At 42.5% G+C, this 13466-nt stretch overlaps 2 protein-coding genes across 3 annotated transcripts; one reads left to right on the top strand and one right to left on the bottom strand.

Moving 5' to 3' along the window:
- Positions 1-774: 774 nt before the first annotated feature.
- On the top strand, positions 775-7434 carry LOC131251710 (ylmG homolog protein 2, chloroplastic). The gene is made up of 3 exons (XM_058252611.1): positions 775-1263; positions 4890-5089; positions 6944-7434. The coding sequence occupies exons 1-3, from the start codon at positions 790-792 to the stop codon at positions 7209-7211; spliced, it is 942 nt and encodes a 313-aa protein (XP_058108594.1). The 5' UTR covers positions 775-789; the 3' UTR covers positions 7212-7434.
- Positions 7435-8474: 1040 nt separating this feature from the next.
- On the bottom strand, positions 8475-12960 carry LOC131251708 (GCN5-related N-acetyltransferase 6, chloroplastic). 2 transcript variants are annotated; one of them, XM_058252609.1, is made up of 9 exons: positions 12770-12956; positions 12122-12311; positions 11967-12019; positions 11604-11640; positions 11147-11212; positions 9890-9994; positions 9615-9774; positions 9462-9538; positions 8475-8818 (listed from the first exon to the last, which is right to left on the bottom strand). In XM_058252609.1, the coding sequence occupies exons 1-9, from the start codon at positions 12871-12873 to the stop codon at positions 8750-8752; spliced, it is 861 nt and encodes a 286-aa protein (XP_058108592.1). In that variant the 5' UTR covers positions 12874-12956; the 3' UTR covers positions 8475-8749. The 2 variants fall into 2 exon arrangements, with proteins under 2 accessions (XP_058108592.1, XP_058108593.1); XM_058252610.1 differs by lacking the exon at positions 11147-11212 and having other exon boundaries at positions 12770-12960.
- Between the last annotated feature and the right edge of the window lie 506 nt (positions 12961-13466).

Below are 13466 nucleotides of genomic sequence, written 5' to 3'. Positions count from 1 at the left end.
TGCACTGACTATCCACCTTCAATGGAGAAAAGACAAGATTGGATGGTCAGGATCTTCCAAGTTGGGAGATTTTTTGGGCCGTGGTGATGGATTGCTCATCACTATATTGGATAAACAAATTAATGGGCCATATATGTACAAATTAGGTATGAGGATGATGGGGAGAATTAAGAGAGAACATGCACGCCATGCTTGTGTCAAAGTAGCACACGTGTGTGATCTGATCCATCCATTCCGGTAGGCCCAACACTTGATGGAGGTAGATTACGTACTAACTCAGCGTGCTTGGGTCCACCATGATGTAGTGTCTTATCCATGCCGTTCATCCATTTTTTCACCTCATTTTATGGCATAAACTCAAAATTGAAGCATATCCAAAGCTCAAGTGGACCACATCACAGGAAACAACGGGGATTGAACGACTACAATTGAAAACTTATTGGGGGCCACAGAAGTTTTGGATCAAACTGATAAACCTGTTTTCCCTTCATCATCGTCTGTGTGACCTTATTAATAGTTTGGATGACAAATAAACATCACTGTCGGCCCAGGGAAGGTTTCCACAGTGGATGTCATTATCCCTACTATTTCCTGTAGTGTGGTCCACTTGAGCTTTGGGCATGTTCAATTTTGGGCTTGTGCCATAAAATGAGCTGATAAAATGGTTGGACGGCGTGGATAAGATGCATACATCACGGTGGGCCCCACAGAGTTTACTCAGTACGCAATGCGCGTCCTTACTTGACATACCGACTAGAACTCAGCTTGAAACCCAAGTCCAAAGATCGGATGGGTATCCGAACCCAACCGATTGAGACCAGGCAAGACCTGAACCCGACCAGTACAGGTCCGAGAATTCCAGGATCCTTGGACGGTCAGGATCTTCTAAAACCAGATAGAGATTTGGACCCTAGATATTATGATCCCAGGGGCAATTCCGTCATTTTAACTTCCCAAAAACCCTCCAACGTTATCCGAGCTCCCTCTCCTTCCCCACGCTCTCCTACCGCTAACGAACGAAAAGTCATGGCTGCTGCTTCTTCCACGGAAGCTCCTCACAATTTCTTCCGAAAATGCCCACTCCTTTTCCCCGCATTCCCTAATTTACCCTTCTCCACCTCCCCTCCATCATCTCCAAGGCCCAATCTCCTGTCCTCCGCGGCGGACCGACTCCTCCGAACGTTATCAGATGCCGCCCAAAACCCCTTCTTTCAAAGGCTTCTCTCTCCTTTCTCCGACGCTCCCCTCCACGCCATCTCCCAGGTAAAATGATAGCCACGGAAAAAGATTGCGCGCGCACGGTTCGCACTGAGAGTCGGTGCGCACGCCGCGTTAGCGGTGGGCGGGAATCCCATCGCACAAGTGAAAATGGAGGTTTCAGAATTCGCATTGTGATTGCTCTGGTGTACCCGCCCGACCATCTCTCTGTTTTTCTTTTTTATTATATTGGGAGATAATGTGGGTTCGTGGACTCTCGGTGCTCACTGTGCGCATTGAAGTAGTGCGAAATAAATCTGGACGTTCTTTTCTCTTGAAACGTTATTTATTTATTTATTTGAAAGATTATATTGAGACCCATTTCAAAATGGGTGTTTGAAAATTCACATTTTGGGTGGTTTGGATTTCCCACTCCGCTGTCTTCTGAGGCTGGGAGATAATGTGGGCGCACGGGTTTTCGGTGCTCACTGTGCACATTGAAGTACCAATCTGTAAATCTGTATGTCCTTTTATCTCGAGACAGTTTTCAAAATGGGCGTTTGAAAATTCACATTTCCGGTCTTCGGATTTCCTGCTCCACTGTCACTTGAGGGTGGGAAATAATGCACGGGCTTTCGGTGCTCTCTGTGCACATTGAAGTACCAATCTGTAAATCCGTACGTCCTTTTATCTCGAGAGGCATTTCAAAATGGGCATTTGAAAATTTGCATTTCAGGTGCTTTGGATTTCCCGTTCCACTGTCTTTTGAGGGTGGGAAATAATGTGGGAACGGGCTCTCGGTGTTCACTGTGCGCATTGAAGTAGCACTTTATAAAAAATCTGCACTTGCTTTTATCGCGACAGAAATTTTAAAATGGGCACTTAAGATTTACATTTTGAGTGCTGTTGAGTTCCTGCCCGACTGTCTTTTGGTGGTGGGAGTGCTCACTGTGGGCATTGAAGTAGGACTCTCTATACTAAATCTGCACATCCTTTTATCTCAAGATGCATTTCAAAATGGGTGTTTGAAAATTTGCAGTTTGGGTGCTCTCAAGTTCCTGCCCGACCATCTTTTGATGTGTGCCGGCTGTCAGTGCTTACTGTGCACATTGAAGTTGCGCTTTATAAATCTAGATGTCCCTCCTTGTCTTGAGGCGCATTTCAAAATGGCCATTTGAAAATTCACATTTTGGGTGTTGTCAAGTTTCTGTGTTTCTTACGATGGTGGGATGTGGGTGTATAGGCTCTCGGTGCTCACAGTGTGCATCGAAGTAGCGCTCTATAAATCTGCATTTTCTTTTATCTACTTTTTGGTATTAGAGTAGTACTGAAAATGGGTGCATCTATCGAAATTGTAAGGTTGTGGATATAATTTCTTTTATGATTCTGTTTTGTTACATGGTTTTCATTGGGTGAAAAGCAATTGAAAGCAATAATAAGTAGGATACCTAACAGTCTGGTGCTCGTTTACAAGATATGGGCCATTCATCAGGTGGGCCCCCGCCGCATCTATACTGTAGCTCAATTATCAGGCCAGTGCACCCATGGTATAGTTGTGCACTGAATGTGAACCATTGGTTTTCTTTCTCCTGGGAAATCCTAGGTGTGCCTGCCTTACAAGTGGAAGGAGGTGCTTATGCATGATTTGGAACCCCTCACATCTGGTGATCCCCACTGCATAGATTCTGTCTCAAAATTTGAGCCGGTAATAGTCATTAGGTGGACCACGCATGTACACTGAGTTGGGTTGAGTGTAGAGGACTTCTGGTTGGGTTTGGGTTGAGCAGGTTGGGTTGGAATTTGGGTCGGGTGGGGTTGCAGGTTGTATCTTCTTTTGGTCATTGGGCCTGGGTTGATCCTCAACCCAACCCAACCTGCTTGAGTTGCAGCCCTACTCATGGGTGCTTTTTAGGGGGTGTTTCGTTGCTGGTTTTTATTTTTATAAATAATTTCTCAGCTTAGCAATTCTTTGGTTTTCACAATGAACAATTCTGGTTTGCAGTTTATACTTGATTTTTACAGTCCCAGGAATTTCATTCTTCACAGTATCCTAAAAAAGCTTGCCCAAGCTTTTAGCTGGGGAATGGAAAACCCTGGAATTAAACCTGAATTTTAAACTTTTCTTCTGTTTCGCTAGGATATTTGGTGCATAAACCAAACAATATTTAATCTTTCCTCATGAAAGTTATTTATTATTTATTTATTTATTTATTTATTTTAAAGAGCAGGGAATGAATTCCCCAACAGCCAAACAGGCCCTTAGGTTCCTATTGTTTTCTAAATTCCAATCCTTGTCATTAGAAGTACTAGTTAACCTGACATATGCTAAAGATGTTAATTTGACCCAAGGGATCAAATAGTAAAAACATAAGCATTGCCAACTACGCGAGCATGATCTTTCATGCATGTAGGTGATTTTTGCTTAGCCGGTTTCCTGGCAACTGCCCCTCTGTGACCCTACTTTGCTTTTAACCATCCTTTGAGGCATGCATGTAATAGCTAGGCTAGGTCAATATTGGGTGGGACTACGTTAGCTGTGAGTGGTGTTAATGTGAGTTTCTGCCAACGCCAACCAGCTGAAAACAAGGTTGATGTCAATGGGCAGCCAATGGTATAATTTTTACCAATCTACCATTTAAAGCCAATCCCAAATTCGAAGCTGATGATGATGCCGATGCTGATGCCGGGGCCAGTGATACCTAAATCACCAAATTCCCTACGTCTTCCATTCCACATTCCAAATTACACAATCTGGATTACGGGTCATTTGCGATCTGGATAGCCATTTTCAGCGACCCAAAACTATTGTTCTATACTCTTACTATTGATTAAGCTGTAATGCAAATTTATGTTGTAGTGTAGAGATTTATACTTTGGTTTGTTCAGTAGCATGCATGTAATATAACACCCTGCATGCAGGGTCTTTAATAAATACACTTATCATTCCATTTATAAATTGCTATATGAATTCATGTACACAATATTGCATACATTTACTGTATGCATTGGAGCTACCCCACATAATCCCACTCCTAGAATGTATTAGAGGGAGTAGAGTAGCACATACCTGTTCCCGTGCCACATACCAAACCAAATTGCAATCCAGGTAATCTTGGAACCGCACTATGTATTTCTAGCCCAATGCCAACCATATTCAAACTCTATTACCTTTTTCTCTCCTATTTTGTATGCATTGAAGTACTAAATTGCATTTGTAAGTTTAATTAAAATAGGGGTTTGGTTACTCCAATTTTCCAACACTGCCTCAGCTCTATTTAGTGGTTGCTTCATCGCTGATTATACCACCCATATACAGTATTTCCTATTTCTCTCAAGACTAACAAAGACAATCTCGGAATTGTCCGGGTGAACTTCACATGGGATGAACCAACCCAAAAGCCTAAACTGGTGCAAGGTTTGTCTTTGAAATGGGTTCTCTTGGACCAGAAATTTGGTCTTGACATTTTTTTTTTGAATGGTATATGGTCTTACCGCATCGCATTGTTTTTAAAAATAAAGAAGATTTCAGCATTGTTTTTCAAATCTTTCTCATCTGCTGTAATTTTGATTACTTGACAACACCAACAGTCTCATTAGAATAAATAAATGAAAGAGAGCAAACTAAAATTTGATTTGGTCATATTTCTCATTTTGGGAAGAAACATGGGTACAATTTTGAATTCTACTTTCAGATCCGTTTCAAACACTGTGGGAGTCCGAACCCTTTCTCCGCTCACAACTTCGCTGCTATTTTGCCGGGCGATACTGTGGCAGGTGTAGTGGTGACTAATGGTATCTTGAACTTCTTGAACATCTACAATACATTGCTGGTTGTCAGGCTGGTGTTGACATGGTTTCCCAACTCTCCTCCAGCTATCGTCAGCCCTCTCAGGTATGTTTCCCAATCACGATAACCTGACTCAACTACAGTCAAACTGGTTTTAAAAAAGGAAATGAAAATGGCACTTTTAGCAGCCTCCTTGCTATTGGAATTTTGAATTTTGCTAACAATGCTTGCAGAGTGCAGTTGAGCGATTATCAGAAATAGAGAAACCCAAGAAAAGAAATTTTGAAAAATATTTGGAATTTTGAATTATCAGACCCAAGATTGTTATTTTGATTCAAATTTGAGGGGTCTGCTTGGGTAGGGGATTAATCCTGATTTTGGTAGGCCTCATGCCCTCCACATCAGATTTGTTGCCATAAAATCACAGTTCTGCATAAGTGAAATTACCAAAGTTTTAGAAGGAAAAAAAAAACATAAAACACCGCTAATTGCAATTATGCAGAGGAAAGCATGGTCTCAACATAGCGAATCTGACGTGGAGAGCATGGGGCCCACCAAAATCGGGATTAGGCTTAATCCCGATTATACGGGATCCCCAACCAAAATGGACCCAAAATCTTGTTGGAGTGCATTTCCTATTTCCTGTGAATGGCATATGCCTTGATCAATCTGGACTGACCAATCGATGGGCCAGTGCGCCGGATCAGCATCTACAGACTCTACCTTATTGACTATCAAAAATTAGGCAAGCTTGTCGCCCAACACCCCTATATGCCTGCAGGCATGCCGAGCTGTCTCTTGCACACAGGATCCAAGCCATCCATAGGTGGGCCTCTGATGTAGAGTGGGTCGCAGACAGTTTCATGGCCAAGATGGATCAGAAAAGGCCCGGTTGATGACAGAAGTGATCCAGACCGTCAGACCTTAGATTGGGCGTATCTCGCAATACAGAATGAGTTATCGGACGTAAAATATATGATTTTGGGGTAGAACGAGCTACTTTAGCCACCCAACCCTGCTACGCCGGGTCGCGCAAGCCGGATTTGTGAAATATCCCTGGATCGACGGTCGTTTCCCTATTTTAATTTCGTTTTTGCTACAAATAGTAAGTTTTAGTTTGATTATAACTCTTCATCCATTGGGCTTTAGGAGTTGCGCCCAACGTGAAAAGAGCATAGAATAATTAGGAGAACAGCTTGGTGAAGCCAAATAGGACACTTACATTTTTGGCCGAAAACCTTGCGCACTAGTAGACATCACGACCGTCTATAAATAGCAAGTTTACTATTTATAGTAAGTTGCGAATTCTAGGAGTTTTAGTTATAGTTTGATTCTTATTTCTCTCCCATTGCTTGGTATCCCTATTTAAAGGGTTGTGAACTCGTTTATTTCATTCATCAATCAATTTCGAATTTTATGGAAATTATTTTCTATTTTCTTGTTCTTTTCCTCGAGGATTCGAGGAGTCTCTGTGAGGAGTCCAGAGAAGTTCCGTGGATTCGGAACAGTTATCCTCTTGAGGAAGACGGTGCTCGACCTCACGTCCTCCCCTGCGTTAGCCTCACCACATGTAGAGGGGTTAGGCCATACAAATGTGCGAGATTAGCAAACCTCTCGATTGGACATTCAATTCTCCTGGCTGGTGTTATATTTAGGACACAACTTGGGTTCAGGTCAACCTCAACCAGATTGACCCAACCTGAGTTCAGTTCAGGTTGTCAAGGTCCTCCGGTCAAGTTCATGTTGGAAAACGCCAACTCGATTTGAAATCAGTTTCAGTTCGTATTGAGCAAATTCTGGTCAGATTAGGTTGGGATCGGAATATAATCACATGTATTTGGGTCAGGTCAGGTTGAGTATATTAGACAAATTCAAGTTGATTCTCCCATCTTTTTTCAACTTCTTCTACCGTTCAACCATTTAAAAATCTTTTTTATTTTGGATATTTTTGTTTTTCAGCACTATATGCGATCCTTATCTCAACATATTTCGTGGGATCATCCCACCTCTTGGTGGAACGTTGGATCTCTCCCCCATACTAGCATTCTTGGTTCTAAATGCCTTCACGAGCGCCGCCGCCGCGCTTCCTGCTGAACTGCCGGTTTCTGGGACACCCCAACATCGTTCTTCAACTCAACCTAAGCTTTTCAATCCCACAGCAATGCAGAAAAAATGGATGAGAAGGTTATCCGGCAAGGGATTGAAAACAACTGATGAGAGAAGTTAGCCTCCAGTTGCCACACGGTATTCTTTTTAAATCTTTGTGTCAACGAGCGATGAGCGGTAATTGCATCGCTGTTAATTAGACTCTTTGTGTTTGCGATGGTAGAAAATTCTTTATTATCTGTTGTTATTCATATCATTACTTTTCAAATTCGACACGAGGTGACGAATGCATCTTTTACCTGTAGAAGTTGTGTTTGGTGAGTTGAATATTTTTGGTTTTCCACTTTTGAAGGGCGTGTTTGGATGTGCTATCGAATTGAATTGAAATTGTTGGTCTGATGAAGTGGGAAAATTCATATTGGAGGCACTCTCCAGTGGTTACTGGGCTGTGGTGGGGTCCACATTATATGTACATGACATCTAACCTGTCCATCAGACATGTTACCACATTTTACCTGTAGGACCCAAAAATCAGTCTGTTATATAACTCAGGTGGGCCACGCCACGGAACAATTTTAGGGTTGAAAGGGGACACCCACTGTTGATTTGCATGGGGGCGGCCCACCGTGTTGTGTATATGAAATCCAGGCCATTCAGACCCTTCCTCTGGTATGGATGAGGGGTTAGGAAAAAATTCGTGCATTTTTACAACTCAGGTGGGCCCTGGTGATAATCAAGGATGGACATCCCATTCCAACTCGTTTCCTGTGATTTGGCATACCTTTTGACGGTTAGGGTGTTGTTTTTTGGGCCCTGCTACTGATGGACCGTTCGGATGTCATTCCTACATCGCATGGGCCCCACTGGAGCGGGGCCCCTTCATATTGTAGGTGTGTGGGCTCCAAATTGCAATGGGTGAGTTTCAAGTTGGAGTTGAAAGGATTGAAATTGCAATTTGAATTTTTGAGGATCCAGGCCGTACATTCTATGGCTTCGGTAGTGAATGGGCCTGAGACAAAAGTTCATGGTAATTGGACGATCCCAGCCATTTAATCACTGGTGTACAATGGACACCATATCTCTCAATGAGAAGCTTCACTAATTGAATGGTTAGGATTTCCGGATCAAGGTTGCTTGTGTCCCATCAGTTTAGTCCAACGGATGAACTGTTGGATCCTGTCAATTGTATCCCATGCATACATCAAACGGTTGAGAGCCAATTTAATCTTATATACAACAGACCTTATACCATCCACATCATTGATTGGGATTGGTGGACCACCATCCACATCCCATTTAGATAATTTAATAGAAGTTGAATTGGCAATGAAAATTTTATTATAGAATGCCACTTGAAAGAATAAAAGAAAAAAAAAATGTGGGCTGCTGAGAACCGTGACCGTCCATCATATTTCTACTGGGCCACCCACATGATCTTTTCGGTTGCAGGTGACAGAATATAGTTTTATGGACACTGATGTTACCTATACAACAAAGATAGCCTCAACTCTATACACGTTGCTGCACGTGCCAGCCTATGGTCATCATGTATCAGGTGGGACCCACCGTGCAGATCATCCCGCCAGTGACTCAAAGTCTATTAGGTGGGCCATATGGCGTGGACGAAAGTTGATGGCCACTTACAAGCTTGCACTTTGGTTAAGTAGTCCTGCAGCTCATCAAGTAGTTCTGATCTTCTGATGAATGGGCCATATCCATTTCAACCATCTGAATGGATAGTAAATGCGTCAGCATATATGGATTAAAAGATCCAAAGACAGTGGTGCAGATTTCTTATTCAGCCCAGAAATGGTGCATCCAAGGGCCCACATTTAATGGGAGTCAAATCAGATGGCCAGGATGATCAATGGGAGACATTTTTCAGGCTATTTCCCATCCAAGCTGGAGCCCACCACATGAATGGTTTGGATCACCATGTACCATTATCTACGGGGCTAAATGTATATTTCATGACAGAGTACGCTGATCCATATACCTGCGTACTGCTGTGGTGCACCTGGCCTGCATTTAATGAAATCCTCACCATCCAAATCATAGGCCCACCGTAGGTGGGCCATAACCTGAAAAATAACAGTAGTAAAGACAATCCTAACAGTATGATCAGGGCAGTCCCTGATCATATAGGTAAAAGAATTTAAAGATGGTCAATGCCTAGAGGCCCACCACTCAATGGTTAGGATCATCCAATCAATCCGATTTTAAGGTTCTGTCCCATCTAACAAAAGGAACCCAGTTTATAGAGTTTGGATTGATCTACAAATCTGCCACTCGTACACCATCCGCGCGCATGTGCATGGATTATCATACTCTGCCCAGCATAACTAAAAATCCAAAACGGGAAAAAAAATACCTGAAAACCGATTTTTGAATAGAGTTGCTGTGCCGCCATGTTTTTCCTCTCTACATGTACAAATACCTCTTCCACACCTGCCACAACACACATGAAATTCATCAGATCCGAATCCAGATATTCGGGTCCATGCCAGAGTACTCGAGATCATACCTGCCGATTTGGCAACTTGGACAGCCAAACGCATCATGTTGCTTGCAATCCCCTGCCGTCGTGCGGATTTCCTTATGCATAGATTGGAGACATACCCGTATCGATGTGGGCCTGCTATGTTGGTCCCGGGTCCCGCCGACATGTTGGCCTTGCTGCGATCCTGTTATTGGAATTTGAATAACATGTCAACAACAAATGTATTTATTTACAATCTTCTATCAGATAGATTGATCAGATACAAAGGTTTGTGGGACAGTTAGATCACAATGACATACTCCAGGAAACATCTCGCCAGGTAACAGATGCCGAATGCTGACATCTAGAGTCCCGAAGATGCTGTTTAGTGCAGTCCGCTTCACGTTCTGTTCGTCCTGTTTTACCTGATTGCATGAAACAGAACAGCGGATTAAGGAGGGCCCAGCTAAGGTGTGAGAGATCCAAACTATCAGTCTGTGGGTTTCATGGTGGACAGGAGATCGAACGATTGTAAGTGTTCCCCTCGGAGTTATAGAAATGGAAGCTAAAAGGTATGGCTGGGATTAAGGAAGAAAAGGAGTTGATTTATAAGATGGCTAGGAGTTGGGTCTTTATCAATGAGATTTTTTGTTAGTGGCAGATTGTTGAGCCCATGAAATGAGCGGTCGGGGTTCTGTCTCATGTACAGTGGAGGTGATGAGAACTCCCCCCATATCAATGAATTGGCAATGTTGGTGGAAAGATAAAGTATGAAGTAGATTTATGGCGTGTTTGGGTGTTACTGAATTTGCATTAAGTGGAACATGTGTTGGCCCAAATGGGGATTGATCTCATTGTTGATCACACCGTCGATATAATGTGGGTCCCATTAAAAATGGTGCAATTGCCATTTTTGCACAATTTCCTGTGCTGCGCCTCATCGCTGCACGGTTTGGAATCCAATTCATAACGTAAGGGTGCGTTTGGATGCATACTATCAAATGGAATTGCAGTGGGGGAAAAAACCAAATTGCACTAATTTGAGAGACTTTTCTCGATCCCAGTCAATGCAAAATGGCTTTCCTCACTACCCAGATGAAACCCCATCATCCATATGAAGTAGGGCCCATTTCAAAAGGAAGCAATCACCATTTTTGCTCCATTTTCCACAAGGTGACTTATCTCATGGTTTGGAATCCAAGGGGGGGGGGGGGGTGGGGTGTGTGGAGGAATTTGTGCCAATATAAGTGGGACCCATTTCAAAACGACGAAAATTGCCATTCTTGCTCCATTTTCCTCAAGGTGCCTCATCACATGGTTGGAGATCCAATGTAGGGTGCGTTTGGTTGCCGATCAAATGGAATTACAATAATTTGTCTGCCCATCAAATTGTGATTGCTTTCCCTAGCATTCACATTGAGTGTCTTAGGCTCTGCAAGTGTGTCAATTTCAAGTTGGATTTTCTTCAATGAATGTAAGTGCCATTTAAGGTCTTTCTCACCTTGAATGTCCGCAATTCAATTCAATCGTGCATCCAAACATGACCCAAAAAAAAAAGTCCTGTGATTTTCTCTTACCGCAACGAGGCAAGTGCACTTCTCACGGAGATTACTGCGGCATCGCCGCTTCAATGCATAGTATTCCTACATACAAATGAATACTATTAGGAACTACTTGCTGAACTACAAACAAGTAGTGTTTGGAAATTTTCTTGTGGTGGGCCCACCTTCCGGCATTCCAAGCTGTTCATTTGGTGGGCTCCATGTAGTTGAGAAAACCCAAAAAAATAAAAATAAAAAAATCTTCCTCATTGGATGATCCTAACTGTCCTGATGGGTCCCAGGTAACTCTGGATTATCAGCTGTAACCAATCGAATGGCACGGATCATCTGATAAGGGAGGTACTGGCATACCCATGCCATTATCAGCTGTGATGGATGAACAGCTTAGATTATGAAAAGGTACATACATTGCATGCATACACGTATGTACACACCATTTACATCTCAATTTCTACTAATGCTGAATTCTTACCTGATCTGTGAATTTCCTCTTATAGCTCTCGGCATACCTGACCATGACCCAAGCTAAAATCAGTGGTTTGGGCTGCGTTTGGATGCACAATTGAATTGAATCCCAAACTTTCAAATTTATAAAGACAAAACAACAAGGACTGACAATGCTTTCCAGTACTCATACTGCACAACAGAGGATATTAATCCCTGGAATTGCAATTTCATTCATTTCAATTCCAACTTGAATGTGAACAGAAATGAAAATTTACAATTTGGTTTTAAAAATCGCATTTTGATTCAATAGTGCATCCAAACGGACCCTTAACGCTTTCATCTTTTCAGTATCCAATTACTGCAACATTAGTTTCTACACAACACTAACCGTTCATCTGATCGATCCTCCCAATTGGTTTCTGCCCTCAACCATGCTGCAGTCTGACAAGAATCGAAATGGTGGGCCACAAATTCATAAAGGAAATTCAGCAAAATTCCTAGACAAGATGAACGGCTGAGATTTAACTACAATGTAGGACTCACCCAATACTCTTCATCGAGTAACACTTCTCGTATGATGAAAGATCCAAACGCCCTTTTGTGCATGCAATCAAAATCGTGATCTGAAGGCAGTGTGCTGTCGAAGCAGAGATTGGAGGGTTTTACAATCGAAATCTCCTGAGATGTACCTTCCATATTTTTCCCTGTTTGGGAGGACGCTGAAACATCTTTCCTGCGAAAATAACAAAGACCCACGAATCGGATTGAAACGGATCCAAGAAAACTACTCATGTGGGGCCCACCAAGATTGAAGTGTGTATCGGGCATGTGGGGCCCACCAAACATATATCATGGATCACTAAATCATAGGCTCCACATGGTCTCGAGTCCTCTAAATCCAAATCCTTGAATTCTCCTTATAATTCCAGAAAATCAGATCGAAATAACAAAGACCCACGAATCTGATTGAAGGAACGGATCCAAGAAAGCTAATCAATGGGGGAGATTATGCCACGTCATGTGGGGCCCACCAGACGAACATCCAGGATCGCTAAACGAAGGGACCCACATGGTGCCGAGTCTTCTAAATCCAAATCCTTGAATTCTCCATATATAATTCAAGAAAATCAGATCGAAATAACGAAGGCCCACGAATCGGATTGAACGAACAGGTCCAAGAAAACTACTCACATCGATAAAGAGATCGAGAATTTGCGGAATCGGTCTCTGTTCTGATTTCGATGGCTGGAAGCTCCATAGATATCCAATGTCTGTAAGACTGTCTTCGATGTCATCGTGTCCAAGCTATCCTTCCTCCCAATTTCAAAATCTATGAATAGAGAGAGAGAGAGAGAGAGAGAGAGAGAGAGAGAGAGAGAGAGAGAGATGGAAGGTTTTTAAATTCGTCTGAAAACAGATTACTGCAACTGTAGAAAAACTGATTTCTGCAACAGTTGAAAAAAAGAGGAGGGAAAACAAGAACACGACAAGGGTTAGTTACCGATATCAGGAAAGATCGCATGCCTTCGGACGTATGTGAGTTCCCTTAAATTTCAGAGATGTGTGGGGCCCACCTTCATGTCTATGATCCATCCAACCTGTCCATCAGATTCGAATCCTAATTTTACTCTCATATCCAATATTTATCGTGATTTAAAACTAAGATAGATCAATGGGCAGGGCAGGGAGACACCCACCATAGAAACTTCCAGATTGAATGTACGGCTCATCATGCTGTCCATATACCGTCCAATCTATTCATCATACGAATCTCACTAGGATGAATGGATTAGACTAAAAACATCATTTAATTACTCAAGTGGACCATCACACCACGCGAATTTAGAGATTTTGACGTAATTTGACGTTATTTCCTGTTTTGTGGACC

This window comes from Magnolia sinica, chromosome 7 (assembly GCF_029962835.1).
Source record: "Magnolia sinica isolate HGM2019 chromosome 7, MsV1, whole genome shotgun sequence".
Taxonomy (NCBI): Eukaryota; Viridiplantae; Streptophyta; class Magnoliopsida; order Magnoliales; family Magnoliaceae; genus Magnolia; species Magnolia sinica.
The sequence above is the reverse complement of the archived record's forward strand: the minus strand, read 5'-3'. Positions and strand labels throughout refer to the sequence as shown.